Source organism: Ambystoma mexicanum, chromosome 12, assembly GCF_040938575.1.
Source record: "Ambystoma mexicanum isolate Mex_15411 chromosome 12, UKY_AmexF1_1, whole genome shotgun sequence".
Taxonomy (NCBI): Eukaryota; Metazoa; Chordata; class Amphibia; order Caudata; family Ambystomatidae; genus Ambystoma; species Ambystoma mexicanum.
Window position 1 is genome coordinate 412,214,800 of NC_090936.1, and position 20,318 is coordinate 412,235,117.

At 45.0% G+C, this 20,318-nt stretch overlaps 1 protein-coding gene across 6 annotated transcripts in view; it reads right to left on the reverse strand.

Annotated features, from left to right (window-relative positions):
- The window catches only part of DENND5B (DENN domain containing 5B), a 1,683,961-nt gene extending 1,663,847 nt beyond the window's left edge, over positions 1–20,114 (reverse strand). For 3 of the 6 annotated variants that reach the window (XM_069628552.1, XM_069628554.1, XM_069628553.1), the window contains exon 1: positions 19,731–20,113. In XM_069628552.1, coding sequence (XP_069484653.1) covers positions 19,731–19,854 — 124 coding nt within the window. In that variant the 5' untranslated portion in view covers positions 19,855–20,113. Of the gene's footprint in view, positions 1–19,730 lie in introns of all 6 variants that reach the window. The other 3 variants (XM_069628551.1, XM_069628550.1, XM_069628555.1) reach the window with 2 other exon arrangements.
- Between the last annotated feature and the right edge of the window lie 204 nt (positions 20,115–20,318).

The window sequence follows — 20,318 nt, forward strand, 5'->3', positions numbered from 1 at the left end:
CTTTGTGCCACACTAGCCAATAATGTCAACCTATCCAAAGTAGCCACTGATTGGATCAAATCTTTCCTAGCTGATAGAACCTCAAGTGTCCATTAGTAAGAATCAGGCGACCCCACACTAGTTCCCGTAGGCGTCCCACAAGGATCCTGCCTATCTCCCACTCTCTACAACGCATACACCAAGCTGCTTTTTGCAGCTCTGGGTGCCATGGGTGTTATCTACACTAAATTTTGCAGAGGACACCCAGCTCCTCATTCCACTATCAGGCAACCATGAGCAAGATAAGATTCAATGCTCATCAACCAAATGTATTCCCTAATCCAAAACTGGATGGCCAACAATAGTTTATATTAGGATCCTCCTCCAAAATTGACTCTACAGCCTTTTTTTACCTCCATCATGGACAGCACTACCATCCCAGGGCTCAAAGAAGTCAAGACACTAGGTGTCTATATAGATGCCACCCTAACTATGTCCAAACAAGTCAACACCCTAGCCTCTTCCAACTCCTATACATTCAAACTCATCTCCCTAAATCGCAAATTCCTCACACCTGAAAACTGCAGCACACTAGCAAGAGCACTCATACTTTCCAGGGTCAGCTACTGTAATATCCTCTTCCTTGGCACCTCCAAAACCAACATCGCCAAACTCCAACTTCTGCAGAATAAAGCCCTCCGAGCTGCATTAGGCATAAAAAAAGTCTGAACACAACATCAGGAGAGACAACCACTGGCTGCCCATCAAAGCCAGGATACTATTCGAAATCCTAAGCATCACACAAATGCATTGCAAACAAAGCCCCCAAATACATCATTAATATGGTCATGAAGAAACATCACACCAGACTCTTTAGATCCACCAACAACGCCGTTAGTGAAAAAGAAAAGGTTTGGAGAATATTGCTCAAATGCAAATGATGTGAGGTGTTAACTCCATACTTGTAGTTCAAGAAAAGATTGTTTTAGTTTATGTTGTCCTCAATTTGGACTAGTTATCTATGCCTTACTATGTCTCTCTCAACACGTGTTTGCCCATTGTTGCTAACAATGGTTCATCGGGAGAGGAAGTGTGTATCTAAAAGAAAGGAAAAAAAAAACAGAATTTCGTTTTAAATAATGCTAAATTGCACATGTTAAATATTTAACTAGTCCAAATTGAGGACAACAAACTAAAACAATATTTTAAGGATTGAAATGGTGTGAAGTAAACACAAAATTACAATATTTTCTTGAAAAGCCACCAAACTACAAGTGTGGAGTTAACACCTCACATCAAGTTGCATTAAGGATTGAAATGGTGTGAAGTAAACACAAAATTGGAACTATTTTTGTTTGAATGTTCTTTAACCTATTGTGCAAAATATATAGACAAAACTGAACTGACTCACCTTTGAACAAAACATTTTTGAGTAATGTTGGCGCATTTGAGCAATATTCTCCAAACCTTTTCTTTTTCACTAAAATTGCATCTGTGTAGCAGCCACATAGTTTTGGGAAAAACTCATGCTGACGACCTAGCACAATCACTTTGAATTGTGCATTTAGTTTACTTTGTTTTACACCACAAATTAGCGGTCGCCAAGGGAATACTTCTTTACTAAAGGCTGGAAAGATTTTTCTACCCCAAGACATTGGAATGCCTTAACTACCACTATCAAGAACGAAACATCCTACCTACTCTTCAAAATAATCCTTTAAAACTTGGTTATTCAACCAATACTAACCTGAACCAAGAGCCCCAACTACACGGACCAGACCGATCCCACCTCATGTATATTAATTGTATGCTTTTTTTCCACTTATGCTGTTCCTCTTGTTCATTTTTTAATATGAAGATTGTAACTACGCCCTGATACCCCCGGGTCTGGGCGTATAACAAATGTAATAAATAAATAAAATGCTGTACATATGTCACATCAAGGTGCAATTGTGTTGCCAAACAGTGATCAGCCAACTACAAAGCAGAACAGACCTTTGGGATCTTCAACGAACAAAAATAGTCTCCTAGGTGTGTCATCACTGTGCTAGAAGATCTAAATGACCTGACTTATTTTACTAGCAAATGCTCTTCTAATTAACCTCAGTGCGTCTCAGCATTAAGCAACAAGTGTCTAACTCCAGGTCATGCTAGTGACTTAACAAGCATGTTGACTATGAAGGGATAGGTCAGAGACATTTGTGAATATGCTAGAAGAAAAGCATTGAACACCAAATACGCCGATCCTTCCCCACTTTTACAATCCAATATTCTAATTTTTCTCCATAGACATTTTTTTTCTCAAAACATAGTAAAATCAGTAATGATTAGAAAAATTATTAATCTATACTTTATATAAACCTTAGAATCTATATTTGTATAATATTACAGGTTGAAAACTAAATATTGAGACCTACCACAAACATCGAAAAGCAACAAAAAGAAATTTGATTTCAAGCCACTAATCTTCCCCAAAACGATTCTGTGTTTAGCTGGTATGATGAATCGGATGGAGTAATCATTGATCTCCTGGCGCCTACCTCCTCCTATGTAGTCAGGGGACCGCTGTCACTACCTGATCCAGCCCCTGGGGGCGGCTATACAAAGGGGAGGATCACAAGCTGCGCTGCTTGCTTTTAAATACACGGTCGTTGGTAAAACACGCTGCTGATGTTGCTAATGTTATCGAGGACCAGAAACTGGACCTCTGTGCACTTACAGAGACCTGGGGAACCAAGACTGCGGCTCACCTCTCTGAACATGGCCATTCCAGAAGGATATACCAGGATTAGAAAAGATAGGGTGGGGGGGGCGTGGCCGGGAGCCTACCGTGCGGCATGGCTCCTTGACAGCCCCGGCGTCGGAGCGGAATCCTGCGGATCAAAGCTGCCTTGGAGCCGACGCTTGTCATGGCAGGGGCATGAACACTTCCTGCCTCCGGTGAGCCGGGTCGGAGGCAACACGGAACGCCACCGGGGCCGTACGGGCTCCGAGCCTCCAGGCGAGAGGAGGGCTAAAATGGCGGGTGAGCGCTCGGACCCAATGCATCCACGGAGGGGGAGGGGCCGCTGTGTTTAGCGCGGTCCGCGTCCCCAGTCCGCCATCACCAGCTCCAGCTAGCCGCGGGCTGCTGCAGGGGCCCGAGAACACCATCACCACAATCCGCTTCATCGCAGGCCAAGAAGCGCCGCGACCGCAGCTCCGGGAGACCAGCAGGCAGAGACCTTCCAACAACAGCTGCCACCACCCTGCAGGATCGGTGCCAGGCGCGGCAGAGCGGCACTCCAACGGACCAAAGCCCCGCTCCAGGTCCCCCTCCTTTCATCACCCAGCCAGCTTCAGTGGCAGCGCCGACCACACGCCACATACCACACCGGGCAAAGCCATGCAAGCAGCCAGAGCCCCTTCATGAGGGCCCACGACATACACGCGGCACCCCCTCCTCCATGACCTTGGGGGGGGGGTGGCGACAGACTCCTGAACACTCGGCCGGCGGTCTCCTCGGCGCTTCACCGGCTGGCGCCCGGGACACAAGGATCCTGCAAGCACCCACACAAAGGTTAGTCTGCAGCAGAGGGAGCGCAAACACACGGAACACCCCACGCCCACGCCAGACAACGGCCGCTTGCCCCGACCCCTCAACCATCAATAACTGCGCTCTCTAGCCCACCTGGGGTTGCTTCCCTGCAGGCGCCAACACAGACAAGTACATCCACGGGCAAATTAGCTATTTCACCCGCAAGTACAGCAACGCGCCGTCCTCTACTGCAGTGGCCACCACTCCAAGCTCTCCTCCGGTCTTGGTCTGCAGCAGCAACTCAGGCCCACGGGGAGAATAAGCAGAAATCTCCCTAGCACCCCTGCACAGGTACCAGGCGCAGCACCCCGAGGGATTCCCCGGGCGGTGGCGCCTCGACCCGGTAAAAAGGGGAACTGCAGCCCAAGTGCGTTTCAACATCGCACCGGAGTACAACAGATCATTGAGGGGGTCACCTTAAAGGGCGGACTGCAGTGTTTCGGTAGAACCAGCGGCCCCCACTCCAGTCCAGACGGCATAGCATCACAGAGACACATACTACTTCCCCCGTCATGGGACACTTCAGGCGAAGCTCCAACCCCTATCCGCGGAAGTGCCCAGGAACCGTAATCAGACCATCTGCACCTACACCTCCCGACAGGCAGAGTTATGTCCAAAAGCAGCAAAACGGCAAAATAGGTGGCCATTACAACAATGATGACCAACACGTGCCAGAACCAGACCCGGTTGGAGGGGCAACAGCCGGCGGCGCCCATGCATCAGAACAGGCACAGATCGACCATTTCTGCCACCAAAACTGACCTAAAAGATCTTCTACTAGCTCTCACCAGAGGTCACCAAAAAGATTGCCTCACTGGATAGAAGAGTGGAAGGGAGAGAAAAACGCACAAAGGAAGTGGAGAACGGCCTGTGCGAGAACACATTTGAGCTGGAGTGTGGCCTAAATAGAATAGCAGCCCTGGAAGCTATTTGTGACTCGCTTGAAAGCAAACAAGAGTATATAGAAAAAAAAATCGATCCCGGTGCAACAACATCCACATTCGCGGAATCCCGACCACAGTCACTAACGCAGAACTCGAAGGCTTCACCAAAGACCTGTTCAGATTCATTATAACATTACCGGACAGTGCCCCTCTAGAAATCGACAGAGTCCACGCACAGCGCCAAGGCAAGCATCATCCTCTCCCCCGGATGTTTCCACTTCTTTAGGGTCAAGGAGGAGATAATGAGGGAGGCCAGATCCTTGAAGCAGATCACCTTCAGAGGCGCCAACATCACGTTATACCAAGACCTCGCAAGTATAACCCTCCAGAAACTGAGAGCGCTCTGCAACCTAACGGAATGGCTGCAGGAAAGGAAAATGCAATATCGCTGGGGCCATCCAACAGCCCTCTGCTTTGAATGGGAAGGGTCTCGCAGGCAAATCCGTAATCCTAAGGAGGCAGAGCGATTCCTGGGAAAGGGACTCAAGGACGAGGACTCTGAGCCTGCTACATGCTTCCAATCATTACCCAGCTCACCAACAGCTAACTGCTGGTCGCGTACCGGCAAGCGCCGCAGACCTCGGGGCTCCCAGAGGCAACAAGATCGGAACTGATTGATGAGCCCCTGCAGCTTGCCCAAAATGTATACCAAAGGTTAGCGCCATACCTCCATGGGGCGACCTCGTGCTGCGCATGAGCCGGCACCACGATAGAACCCCCGTCGCGTCCCGATGGGAGGGCGGTGGGTAGGGGAGCTGGCACCCTCAGGGGTGCCCACATATACGTAGCTGTACACGATTCCATCTCAAATTCACATGTGCCATCCTTAAGCCTGTGGGGGTCGCAGCCCTGCAGATATTATCCATCTCCGCAGGACGTGACTTCCAACGACGGGGCTGACTAGTAATCCCGCGAATGAGCTTTATGGTCTCATTCCAACAGTTTGTTGGGGGGATGGGAGGGGAGGGCCAGGGGGAGTTAAAGGGCCTGGGAATAGTTTAGATCCCAAGGGACCCCAGTTAATGGTTATAGTTTCACGCGCAGACATCGGTAGCCACAGCACTCTACTGCACATACATGGGAACCCCCTCCAAGGCTCCCCTACTGCTACACATCACTATTGGCACAAAATCGATCACCCCCCCCAATAATCAACAGGCCCGGACAACATTAGATTTGTCCGCATTCTGTCTTGTAACGTCCGAGGCCTTAACTCGCCAAGGTAGCGCAAATCGGTGGAGAATAGGCTGGCAGCGCTAAAAGCAGATGTGGTAATCCTCCTGGAGACCCACCTCCTGCCAGCCGATGAGCATCGAATCAAATTTAACCGCTTCAAACAGAAATTCTTCGCCTCGACTGGCGAGAAAAAAAAAGGGGTGTGGCGATCCTATTGAGCAACAAGTTCCCCCTGTCCAGCCCCACAGTCAAAAAGGATCCCGCAGGCAGATATCTCCTCATACGTGGGCACATTGCGGAGAAACCAATTACAATCGCGGAGTTATACGCCCCAAACACAAATCAGGATAAATTAATTCTTGAGCTACTCCAGCCACTGCTAACCTGCACCACAGGATTCCTCCTAGTCGGGGTGGGGGGACTTTAACACTATCCCAGATCCCATAAGGGACAAATCGCTGCCCCCATCCAACCTTGATATCACCCCGCGGTCTGGCCTTTAACTAGGCTGCTAAGAGAATAAGGCACAGTAGATATATGGAGGGTAGCAAACCCAGAATCCCGCGATTATACACACTACTCAAACGCGCATGGAGGGCACTCCCGCATTGATCATTTACTAGCCACCAGCACTCTATTCCCCTGCTTCAGCAACATTGAAATACACAAGCGCATGGTATCTGATCACGCACCAGTCTCGGCGGATCTGTCAATTCTGGGGGGCCCCAACCCTCCTTCCAGATTCTGGAAGCTCAATGATAGCCTTCTATTAGATCAAGCGATTAGGGGAGAAGCCGAAGATGCCTTAAGCAATTACTTCAAAGAAAATCAGAACCCCGAAATCACAATAGGACTACTGTGGGATGCCATGAAGCCCGCAATAAGAGGGGTATTTATTAGCGCAGCCGCTGAGCCGGCCAGAATCTCCAAAATGTACACACAAGCTCTAGAATCCAAAGTCTCAGCTTTAGAAAAAGAATTAAAGACCCGATTCTCTAGAAAGGCGGGACAGGGAGCTAAAAAAAAAGCTAGAAGGGCGCTGGAAATGCATTGGGCTGACCGCACCGCAAAGGCCCCGGCGCACACAAAAAGTTTTTATTATCAAACCGGTTATTAGCATACAAACTACAAAAGACAGTAGAAACAATATTATACGCCTCAAAGGGCCAGATGGGAAAAGCAAATTCACCACTTCTGACATAATTGAAACCCCGGCAGACCACCACAATTCTCTCATTATGGGGCCACTTTCTTCTTCAGAAGATAGAGATCGTCAGCGACATTATCTAGCATCATTTCACACCCCAGAGGTCACAGCCACCCTGCACCCCCCCCTTCGAAGCCCCGATCTCCGCAGAGGAAATCCTCGAGGCCACAAAGTCTCTAAAAAACACTGCCCCAGGCCCGGATGGGCCGACAGCTAAATTCTACAAAATATTCGTACACATCTTAGCTCCACAACTAACACTACTATTCAAATCCTTCCTATCCACCAAAAAGGTAACAAATTCCATGGCTGAGTCAACTACCATTCTACTCCTGAAACCGGGAAAGGACCCCAAACAAGCGGCCTCATATAGGCCCATAGCACGAATGAATACCGAGGGAAAAATCTACTCCAAGGTACTAGCAGGCAGATTTCTTCCAGAGTTGATACACAACGATCAAACAGGCTTTATCCCGGGTAGAGGGACGCACGATAATATCAACCGCACACTAAATATTGTTGAATCTGCGAATAGGATGAAGACACCGATGCTAATAACATCCCGACGCACATAAAGCGTTTGATCTTGTAAACTGGGACTACATCCAGAGCACCCTGACCAGCATGGGGCTGGGCCATAATTTCATATCCTGGATAATGGAAAACTATGTGTCCCCGTCCACACAACTCCGAGACAACAGGAGGAACTCAATGCCCATCCCCAGAGGGACCCGCCAAGGTTGCCCGTTGTCACCCTTGGTGTTCGCCTTACCTATGGAACCATTTGCCGAGAGGATCCACCTTAATCACCGTGGGTGGGATAGAGCACTAATTGGCACTCTAAGCGGATGATGTTCTTCTAACCATCACCCACCCAGATACATCACTGCAACCCCTGCTTGCAGAGCTTGAGGCTTTTGGGGCAATCTCCGGGTTCAGAGTGAACTACGAGAAGTCCTCAGCTTTGCAGATCAACCTTCCAAAGCAACGGATACTCTGTGCCCCGACCTGCCGATCCCATGGGCAAACGTCACACTCGAATACCTGGGGGGTTCAAATTCCCAAAGACAGCGCTCTGATCTACAAACATAATTTCCCGCAACTATTCAAAGCACTCCGAACAGACCTGAAACGGTGGAACAAACAGGAGATTTCCTGGTTGGGTCGGGCGGCGGTGGTGAAAATGAACTCCCAACAGTGTTATACCATTGCCATGCATTACCAACCCATGTCCCGGAAAAAGACCTTATTTCTTTACAGCGAGAAGTCATGAAATTCGTCTGAGGGGGAGGGGGGAGGGGGGAGGAAAAGAGGCCTCGTATTTCAAAGAAAATCATGACTCGGAGTCGACAGCTGGGAGTACTTGGTGTCCCGGACATCTCCAGATACCGGCGTGCGGCCCAGCTCGCACTTGCTTTCTCTTGGCCATGCACCGCAAATCGCCCATGTTGGCTGCAAATGGAAGAAGCATGGTGCAAGACACCCCTGCCCGACCCACCACATATCCAATCCTGGAGATCATCAACCACCCTGAATCCGCTATCAGCAACACGCAACACAGTGGAGAGTTGCAGCTGGGAAATGTGGAACCAAAAGCTCACTGGGCCCATTGACCCCAATCTGGGATAACCCGGGTTTCTCCCGTGGCCTTTGTAATCGCAGCTTCATCAGGTGAAAGTAGGGCACCTACATAGAATTTCTGACTTTCTGGAGGAGGGCCAACCGCTTTCATTCGAAAACTGCAAAGCGAGATTCAACATCCCTGAGGAGGAGAGGTTCCACTATGCACAGATTCGCCACTGGATTTCGCAACGCAGCGTTAAAGAACGCGGGTCCAGAGCCTTAATGCATATGGAACTTACACTGACATCCCCCCTCCCCCCACAAGGGGCAAGATATCCGCCCTCTACAGACTCTTGGAAAAAACGAGCCGAGACGAAAGATAGATATATGTTGCACTGGGAGAGGGACCTGGGACGCCCCCTGGAGCCGGAGACATGGAGTCAAATATGGTCAAGACTTCAAAAAAGCACTCAGTGTGTTACTAACAGGGAAGGGGGATAGACTAACTGTCTGGGAAACAGCGGGGCTTATATGAATGCAGAAACTACCACCAATTTTGTTTTAAATTTATCGTCCTCCTTCCTCAAAAATGGATCTATTTGAAGCAATTAACAATTACCTTATACCACAGATTAAAATCACTTCAAGATTTAGAATTTTGTGAGATTTCAACCATTGGTTGGGTTCCGTGCAGGATTATGGGACCACAGAATTGCAAAGTTCTGTAAGCAGTCTGGGCTTCTCCCTTTGCATGTGGTCTCCAACTCACGTATTGGGTCATACACTAGATTGGTTTGTGTAGTTAATACCTCCTGTAGCGAGGTTAGCTCTAAGACTTGCCCTTGGTCGGATCATTTGTTAATTTTACCATTCTGGCATCTTTTGTAACCAAAAAGAACCACATACTGCAGGAAAGATTTTCCCATAGTACAAAGCAATTGATTATTGCCAACATCGAACCTCTGATTGGCAATATACTTGATTTTGCACCTGAAAAAGCTCTGACAATTCAAGATATGGTCACTGCGCGAACTACCAATCTGGTTAGTATTTCAGATAAATTAGCACCAAAACTGAAAAAGATACGTAAAGACAATACCAATAAAAATACCTGGTTTTCAGAGGAACTGGGAAACCTCAATCAGTTTCTTTGAAATCCTATTATGCTTGGAAACGTGACCCTAACCCAGCTTCACTAACCTCATAAGAAAGCTGCCCTGGATTATAAAAATGCTATATTTCTGGCTAAGAGAAATTATCACAACACTCGCATCAGTAATGCTGTTTCGGATACTAAAGAAATTTGAATTTCAAAAAGGAACAGGAAATCACGCCTGCTCCTCTGGGCTTAGCTCAAACAAACAATAAGGACTGGTGTCAACTAATCCAAAACGGCTTGGAAAGTAAGTTGAATAACATCAGAGCAACTATGCTTGAACAAAAGAAGCAAATGTTGGCCTCTTCGGATACTACGTCATCGAATGTCTTCATAAAGAATCCAGATATCCCCATATTCAACTTCCATCCAATAAGCGAAATTGAACTTGAAAAAATAGGGCAGATGAAACCTTCACATTGTAGAGGTGATGCTTGTGCTTCCACGATTATTAAATTGTGTGCTCCGTCCCTAGTCAAAGCAATTTGTATCCTTGTTAACGCCTCACTTAAGGAAGGGAAAGTGCCCTCGGAACTAAAACAAACTAAAGTTACCCCTATCATCAAGAAACCAGGATTGTCAAGAGATAATCCTTTAAATTTCCGCCCCATTTCAAATACTCCATTTCTGTTGAAAATTCTTGATAGAGTGGCTTACCATCAGATTGCTGAACATTTGAATCAACATCCAATCCTGCACTCTCATCAATCAGGTTTTAGAAAACTGTTGGAACGGAGATCTCTTCTGGAGTTAAAATCCACGCTATTAACACACATGGACAAGAACGGCCTCTCTTTGATCATATCTCTGAACAACCTGCAGCCTTCGATTTAATCGAACACTCCATATTGATTAACAGGCTCAAGGAAGTGGCTAACTTCTCCAACCAGGCTGCTGCTTGGATCGCTTCCTTTTTATAACGCAGACACAGTAGTGTTTGTTCAGATATTGCAGAAGCTGACTCAATCCCAGTTCTCTTTGGAGTTCCACAGGGGGCTATCACCTCACCATGTATATACAAGCTTTTCATGGCACCATTTTTCTACATGTTGGAGCAGGAGGGTGTAATTTTTTTTTTAATTACGCCAATGACACCCAATGCGTGGTGCATCTAACTGGTTCCCATGAACTAGATGAGCTGGAACTGAACAGAATCTTCAGCTTAATTGAAAACTGGATGCTGAATAATTATTTGGCTCTGAATAGGGCTAAGACTGAGATAATGATTGTGGGTTCCCCACATTCACTTAAGGTCTTAAATCATGCCTACAGCTCCTTCACGCTGGGAGGACGGGGGGCGGCGATGATATCATATAACCACTACCCAAAACAAAAATATTGGGTGGTACCCTTGACCAGTTTCTCAACATGAAAGCACACGTGTCCTCGGTCGTGTCTTCATCAGTTTATTATGTTAAACTGCCATCACATCTGAGACCTCTTATATCTCAGAAAAACGCTGAAACTATAGCCAGAGTGATACTAGGGGCCAAACTAGAATATTGTTGCAGCCTTCTATTAGGCATCAGTAAGTTGACTCTACAGAAACTAGAACAGGTTCAGAATTGGGCTGTGAGAATTGTAGTGGGGCTTTCTAGGCGCGAGCATGTTTCGGAAACCAGGTGGGGACTTCACTGGCTTCCAGTGGAGGCTAGAATCAAATTCAGAACATTGGTAATAACGTTTAGATGTAGAATGCTAATGAGGCCTCCATATATTCAGGCTACATCAATAACAAAGTAAACACCAGAGAGCTAAGATCTGGTGATCATAATCTTCTGGAGCAACTTAGACCAAAAACCTCAAAAGCCGAGAATGGGGCATTTTCCTTCAAAGCTCCCATTCTGTGGAACCTACTTCCAGATTACTTGCGCAAACAAACTCCTGGCCATCTTTAAGAAAGAACTTAAAACCTTTCTCTTTTCATAAGCAGGCCTTTCGGGGCAGCACTATATAGCAATTATACAGCCAATAGGTTTGGTTTATTTCGACCACCTTAGAAAGGACTTGTTTTGGATAGTATAGGAGACCCTGTCCGTTGTATGTCTTGTAGTTTTTGTTAGCGCCTTCATGCCTACGGGCCCATAGTGCACTTTATAAATAAGAAACAACCTCAAGGGAAATGTCATGGCTTCTTTGGATAAGGCATGGTACCGCGCCCACCCCCCATTTGCCCTTGAAGATAATCCCCTAATACGCCCATGGCCTGTTATCACACGGCTACACCTATCCCTAGGAAGAATTTCGAAAACCTTTCCCCAGATCACAGAGACCAAATTTCCAACTTTGATCACCATTGTGGAAATTACAAAACCACCTTCTCCAGTTCGTTTTTTTTCATCATCCAGAACCGATTTACAATTTAGAATTGTTGAATTTAGATTTTAGATTATTAAACCACCCATCAACAAATCGACTTTGTTTCCGAGAATCACCTGAATACGGGGACGAGGAAGAGGGAAAGAGCAGTGCCGAGTGGAAGAAGGAAGAAGCCCTAAGCCCAGCAAGCGCTGTAGTGGTTTCCCACAAACACCTGTGCCCGGGAAATGTAAAGAACAGAAGCAAATAGGTAGAAGCTGCTGTTGACGAGAGAACGTTTCAGCTCTCTGCAAGGCTGGAGATCTTGAAAGGCACAAACCCGAGTGGTGGAGCCAGGCAGCTCACCATGCAGCAAGAAGGGAGAAACTGCAAGAACAGGAAGCGCTGTAGAAACGCCAGAAGCCAGTGAAAGACTCCTGGGCATTCCCCATCCGCAGAAAGCAACACCTTGAATACCAGAGTCTGAAGCAAAGCGGGCATGCTGAAGAGAAGCCATGGGAGATGGAAGAACAAAGGGAAAGTAGGCAGTATACCTTCGCTGGTTAACCACAAACAAGCCTGAGAATGGCAAGAGCCAGCGAGTCAACGCAAGGATAGTGGGGAAACCGGGGCAATTCGGCGACTGCACCAGATGAGAATGATAATAAACAGAAGAAAGAGAGAAAGCGGTCAGACTGATTGTAAAAGGGGGAAGTAAATTGCAATCAAGACCCTTAACAGTATGTGAATGTAAATACATGGGGAGACATCGAATCAAATTATATATCAAGAGGAAGCCCTGGCAGGATAGTATACTAGGTAATCACAAGTGTGTGAATACAAGAAATCATAAGGAACATTAAAACTGTGTTGACAAGAAAGAACAAATCTTGGAAGAAAGGAAAACCAGGAATTCTGAGAGAAAATACAATTACAAGGCTAAATAGCGTTGTATGCGACAGTGTTACTGTGGGCCAAGAAAAACACAAGAAACTGTTGTATAAAGAACTATATTTTTTTTTTTATTAGTGCCTTATGGCCTACTAAATCTAGGCCTGAACAACACTCATCACATTTAGAAAATCTAACAAAATTACAGACATTACATTCACAAACTTGTTTCCTAAAAAAAGTGAAACAAAGCAATCAATAGCGACCTCGAGCAATGATCTAGATAGAACCGTTCCTATGGAAAATCCCACGGCTGCAATCCAATTCGGCCTCGATTAATTCACCAAAAATGTAATTTCTGAGAGGCCTTCTCAACTCAGAATTCACACACCAAATGTTTGAGACTGCGCCATCACCTGGTGGCAACGACTAAAATCTGGATCCACCACATCTTTAGTCTTCCAGAGGAATTGGGTTTCCTTAGTCATAGAAAGGCTAGGCGGAAGCACAGAATGGTTCTTGCAAGTGCCCATGATGGGTATAGTAGTAAATATGGTGCCAATGATTTTGTAAAGATTCAGCATTTACTGGGTTTACCTAAAGGTACGGCAACGGCCTGTATAAGATACGAGCTATCGCTAATATCAATACACACCAGAATTTGCTGTCTTTGTTTGGGAAAACAAGATCTTGTGAGCAAATCCCACAATTTGAAATCTTTTACAGTGCCTCATCTAACAAGAACAACATTGTGTCAATGTGGAACAGATGTGAAAGTCTATTTGACATCAAATTGGAAACCCTACACGAAAATCCCAATGCAGCTAAGTTAAAAATCTGGCGGGCCGATTGGGAGCAGACTAGTTTACAGAGAGGGGCATCAAAGATGATGGTCGACGTGTCAGCTGAAGCACAGGGCTTCAAAATCACACAATACATCGAATTGTTTCCAGACCCGAATGCAAGAAGACTGTTAATGTTGTTTCGATTGAACGCTTTTATTAATAAGAGCGTCTTCAGGCATGGGCAAGCAATGCAAACTTAAATCCAATCTGTAGGTTTTGTGAAAACGAAACTCTCAAGCATCTGGTATTTTTCTGGAGCAATCTTCGATCCGAAAGAACACTTTGTCTTGGACCATGGAGCCTAAAACACCCGTCTCTCTGTGCAGATGAATGGTGGCAGAACATGTTCAACGGAACGGAGGTGAAATTGTTAATCCCGCTAACGTTTGTTAGCTGAGATCGAAAAACGGTTGAGTTTGGACTGATCAGCAAGTAAATGAAACTGACATTTACAGTCTCGGGGGACAGGTGGGTTTAGCAATAAGCAGAGAAAGGGATTGGCTGTATGTTTGTATTGTGTAATTTTTAAAGGTCTGTTTACAAACGAATAAAAAAGACATTTAAACAAAAAAATTTAAAAAACAAATTCTGTATTTCTTGTACATATCTTCTAAAATGGCTTTCCTCTGTATTTCCTTCATTAGACTACTTTTAGAAATTGCCCAGTTAATATTCGTTGATAAAATCTTGAGAAAAGGCATTTTTCTAATTCTCGAAAAAAAAAAAAACATGAGCTCCTAATATTTACCTGAAGTAATTAGAACGATCCTACTGCAAGGGTCCATAGCCCGCTGTTGTTCCAGAATTGCTTAATTGATCGAATTACTGCCTTTGTATGTTGCATGCAACGCAAGTCATAGACGTTAATAAATCAACAAGTTATTTATTGTATTGGGAACTGGTGGGAAGGAGCAAAAGTTATAACTGAAGCCAAATTAAAAGGGAGAAGTTTCTGGCATTTTAAAGTCTATCAAGTTTATGTAATTGTTTTTCCAAATATTAAAGTCAACATTTGGCCGCCCAATAACCCTTTAACAGCGGGTTTAACCAAAAGAGAATGGCCATCGATACATGGGGCATCCGAGAGCAAAGTTTAATACTTCAACATTATATTGAACAATGAACTCAAAAATGTACTCATTACTCAAAAACCTCTGGTACCAAGGGGTGTTTTAAGACAGCAAGGTGAACCCATCTAAATTACTACAGGCGTTATTGGTCTTGGTTGCAGTGCAACTGCCACCCAACTCCAATTATAATATACAGGTATAAATATACACTTAGTGTTGCAAGAGCTCCTTTGGTCAAACTTGGTTTATTGTTAACTCTTTGATATCCCGAGCAGCTCCCATTTGTTTTCATTGAAGACCAATTACAGAAGTTGAAACCCAAACACAACACGATCTCCGCTTCACTGAGCACCAGCTTTACAATAATGGGCTCTTTTACATTGTAATTGAACGACAATTTTTGATAGTGAAAAAAATAAATAAAAATAAATAAAAAATGGTACTGATGTGCTAGGAGTTATTTCTAAATATAACAAACTTTAAAACAAAATGTTTTTAAAAAATTTAAAAATTCTACTTGAGCAAGCTCATCAGAACTTTATTGTATGCAAAGACAGAATCTCATCTTTAGAGAGTAATATTAAAGATTCTGAAAATAGCATGGTTTGCAAGTTGCTATTTAAAACTATAACCTTTGATGAAGATCAGCCTTCAATCCTAATTTTTCTCCACACAGAAATATCTTTGCCCTGTTAAGCAGCATCAAAAAGCATTATGTACAATACAATGACCAACACAAGTCCAACTGTATGAACCAGCCAGTCTCCAGGAAACAAAGTGTACTGTAACACTAATCAGGTAGCCTTACAAACCCGATTAAAGACAGACAACTTTCAAAAACGTGTAGAGGCAAGCTCATGCTTGACAACCAATAATAGATCTAAGGATTCAAAAAATTCAGAAAGGGCGACTCGCGCTCAGAATATTATGACTTAAGTAATGGTTTGATTCGTTGTAGTCCAAATAGTATGTAATAGACAAATTATTCCAATAGTGCATAGGATTTATTCCTTATGTTCTGGTTGTCTAAATTGGATTTCGTGAGGATCATCTCTTGTTGAAAAATCAGGATAGAAACCTCCTGCGTTTAAGGAAAAATAAAGGGGGTGCAAAACTAAAGCAGTATAAGCCAAATATTAGACTATTTTAGGCTGATCGGATTTTGAAGAGTGTGCCAGCAAATATCTGAGTTATGAAGTCTACATGCCATATTCACCAACAAGGCGTTGCAGAAATAGATTCCTAGAAATAAAAAACTGCTTGCATCCCCGAAGAGCTTTCCTACTGCTGCCCAATTGTTTATTGTATAAGCACCACCAAGAAAAGACTGCAGCCACTCCTTCAAGATATCTCCCTCTCAACTGCCGCAAACGTTCTTTCACAAACCATAACAATTCCAGAGACACCGCATTCTAGGATAGGCAGAAATTAACAATGCAGAATGAATAACAGTAAACTATGAACAGGGAACAACTGAGACACTCACAATGAAGCATAAGGATTGGAATTAAACATCACAACAGCGCTCATGGATGATAGTTTGCCTTGCCATACAGTGTAGAGGACCATTGTATTATTTAAAATTGTAGCCGATTTACTCCATGGAGTAAGGATACTGGTTCAACTATTGGCTAAAAGGGATGTATACTGGCACTTACTAATCCGAGTGCAAAGGTGAGTAGAAAAGAAGGCGAAGAAGAGGAAGGGGGATGACGGCAACAACTACTACTATTATTCCAGGACAGACACAAGGCATAAGGTCTGGGGCTGTCCCAGAATGGACATCAGGGGCTGTGTGGGGTTTTCTGAATAAACTCTGCTTGCTGTTACCTGAATTCCTCTCAAAGCAATAGAACAGGAGTGGCCCCCCACTCTGGAGCGTGTCGATTATAGGCCGTTCTGGCTTTTGTAGTACTTGAACCATCGGGTGAAATGGGGGATGGGAGAGAACTGGCAGGGAGGAAGTAAGAAAGGTCGGATTCATGGAGGTGGTCAAGAGTAACGGCTCGCAGTCCATGCATGAGTGAAACTCCAGTGAAAGGTCAGGCCAACAGGGGTGAGAGGCTCCACAAGTAGGAAGTAAATGGTTACCCTGGCAGGCACCCACCTAACCCTTATACCAACTTTATGAACTTAACATTGATGAACGGTGAATGAAAAAAAACCGACTGAAAAATCTGGCATTTCCTCAAAAGGGTAAAGCTAACAAAATAAATAGGTATATGCCAGGATTACCCATGCCTGCACGACTTTGAAGAGTATTGCTGGGGGAGTTGAGGGGGCGTAAAGGCGATAGCCATTTGAGCTACAACTAAAAAAGAAATGATCAAAGCGAGGTTGTTTCAAAGGCAAAATTCCTTAAACATTAGAAATGTCGGACACACAAGGCAGTGCACCAAAACGAAAGGATAAACTATGGAGAACAACAAAGAAAGATTAACAATAAAGTATTGCATATCAGCATTCATAGTTGTAGAGTCATCAACATATGGTCAATTACAGATCATATGGCGGTTGGTTGGACAGAGAAGAATAAGTTGAGCAACTCCGATGCTGTGTCATATGACACATTTTCCCATACAGGGCTTCATTTAACAAAAGAATGCACTCTGGTGGATGTTGTCTTCGCAAACCGCAAATGAAAAAAATGTATTTTCCCTGTGAACGATCCTAGTGGACACATGCCTCAACTATCAGGAGGGTGTGAGGATCATAAAATGTACCCATTTCTCGACAGCTAATTAGAACAGAGTGAAGATAAATATCCCTGCTAAATTTAGACATACTTCGAGCAGCCAAAAGTTTGAACACCTCAGACATACGATTTCTGAGGGGAAATCTTGGAATGGAAAAATTGGTGACATGAAGCAATCTAGTTAACCTACCCACATACACATTGGCAGCATTCTGGTCCTCTAAATAGAATGGCAAAACCAGGTAATGATCAGACCTATGTCATGCTTGTCTAGTTACCCAAATGCTAAGCAGCCCTGGCTCCACGTCACTAACTAGATGAGTCTTTGGCAGTCTAAATTACGAACTTGAAATTCTGACTTTCACTGAATATTTTATGTAATAATTAACGAAAGCAAATCTTTATAAAGACAACAATCTGCCTAGTTCACAAATATAAAGTCAAGATAACCATATCAAATGCACGAGTCCGAACGGGACGAACGCAACTAGCTTTCCATCCCAATTAACCATTTCCCACACAGGTCTTAGAAAGCAAAAGGTGGGCGTCAAGTAAAACACGCACACTACTATTTGCTTGTTTATGTTTTGTATGCCTTGAGCTCAGGGACGAACGAGTGTACTCAGTGCGTCTCCTTCATCGACGTGTATTGATTTATGCAGCAATTCATCCAGCATGTTGTACAATGAAAAAGGGCTCTCGGAAAATATAGAACGGATTTTAAAGCAAAAAAGTGCTACCTATTAGCAATGTATTCTGTAAAATAAGCCTATGGGAAATAACATTTCGAGAAGGGCATCTAGAGCTTTTAATTTCCATTACAAACAAAAATGGGGAAACAAATGCGACATTAAGGGTCAGAATGCCTCCATAACATACAAATGTCGGCCTTCAGAACGAAAGGACCTTCATCGTTTACAAATCAATGTGCTTATGCTCAGCCAGCTCTTCTTGGGTTAATCGCAATTAAGTAGGTAATGTGTATCAGCAGGACACAAGAAATCAATTAGGATACAGTGCAGTGTGCAAGAACAGCTGTTCGGTCTTAAATTTAAAGATATAGGGAGAGAGGTAGGTAGCAGCAGCAAGATTAACAATAAAAGTGGTGTGCACGGGCAACGAATCTCGATGGTGTGGTTAGTACACTGCAACACAACGAAGCATCGCAAAGCTACAGTGATAGATGCACTTAAACTTGAAGGAATGCAGATCCATTTTAGGGTGAGAACGTAAGTATTGCATTATTTTTGCGTTCTGCCCGCCATAGTAAACAACCAGTACCAAAAAAACGTCGCCTTCCCCTCACACTCGTTCCACCCTTCTGAAAGGCTAGCAAACCAGGCAACCAACATCCTGTCGCTACAATAAAGTAGCAGCCGTTCATAGGATCTCAATATATCTGACCCTTTGCTTAACCAATTCACACTGGGATCTCCACACTCGCCTATCCTTGCAATACACGCACATTGCCTTGACTCGCCCCATTCAATCCGCACCCTTCACAATCGGGTCCCTACATGAATACAAACGCGCGCGCAGAGAGCCCAACACTATCTATATATTCCCATTTCCACTAATTCTACACCAGATTAAAGAAACATTCTACCTCTCTACAACACGGCACACTTGGTCCTACAGTGCGTGCATGTGCGGACATTTTCATTGACGATACATCTAATCGCACCAAAAGTACGTTACACTAGTCACCCAAATCACGTTACTAATAACTGTGAAAAACCCAAACTTACCTAAATACATACCCAGTTGGACAACTAATCGTTATATTATTGCATTTATTATATACCAAGAGCATCAGCAAACCCAATCGTCACAGTAAACATCTACACTATTTAACATTCTAAGCATATGATAGAGAGCGTATCCCATTCACGGGTCGACCTCGATACACATACCTCCATCACACAAAGACACACACACATTATGCCTGCGCATCATTTATTGATTTCCCCATACATATCCCCAACTGTTTACCAGAATTGATAATTATTCCATAATATATCTAGTTACAGCCTATGCACCTGTACGTCAGATACACGATAGAGCACCCATCTCCTGTCCGATAAGCCTCAAACTCCTCTCGGCGTCCCAACCGCGTTAACCTTAAACACATAGGCTCCTCATCTCATAAATGTCCGGTCACTGTGTGAATTGTCCCACACATCATCTCCATTTCGTCAACAAACCGCCTTTCCTGATGCAAAAACCTTCTCACAACTTCATCTCGTACCCGCCAGGCCTAAACCCGTCCCCCGCCAGTCACGCAACCCCAATTTCGTGCTCTCCTCCACCAATTCTATCCGCCGCTTACCAGACAGCTCGTCGGGCTCCAACCCACAGTCGGCGTCGGTTCCACAAATGACGAAGTAGTGCGCGAAACGGCAGGTCAAGGGCCCCGGTGGCGCAGAGCTGGGACTGGCGACGGAGGAGCTCATGCTGACAGGGCAGGTAGTGAACCCCTAACCCTCTAAAGAGGCATCTCCCTGCCCCCCATATTCGCTCTGACACACAGTCGGCCTTTGACAATGCCTGGCTCATAGGCCAGCTGGAGCGCGCGTGCACGCCACCCGCTATCCAGTAGGAGCAATCCCTGCGGCGGCGTTCTACGCGCGCGGACGCGAACTTTTCGCTGGGCGCGTGACTGTGCGCGTGAGCCTTGCTTGCCTCAATGGGCTCTCCTCTCATACACTGGCACACAGTATCTTTCTAGCCACAGTTGGCTTTGCAGCTCTTCCTTTCACGCAGGCGCAGAAGAGGTTCGCTGATCCATTCTGGGATGACACTCCTATTCCTGCATTCCTGGCCGTGACGCAGCAGCTTCAGCTGGCGGAAGCGGCATTTTCAAAACGACACCTCGCTTACCCGCTTTCCAGAAGTCTTTGTTTGGTCTTTTATGTTT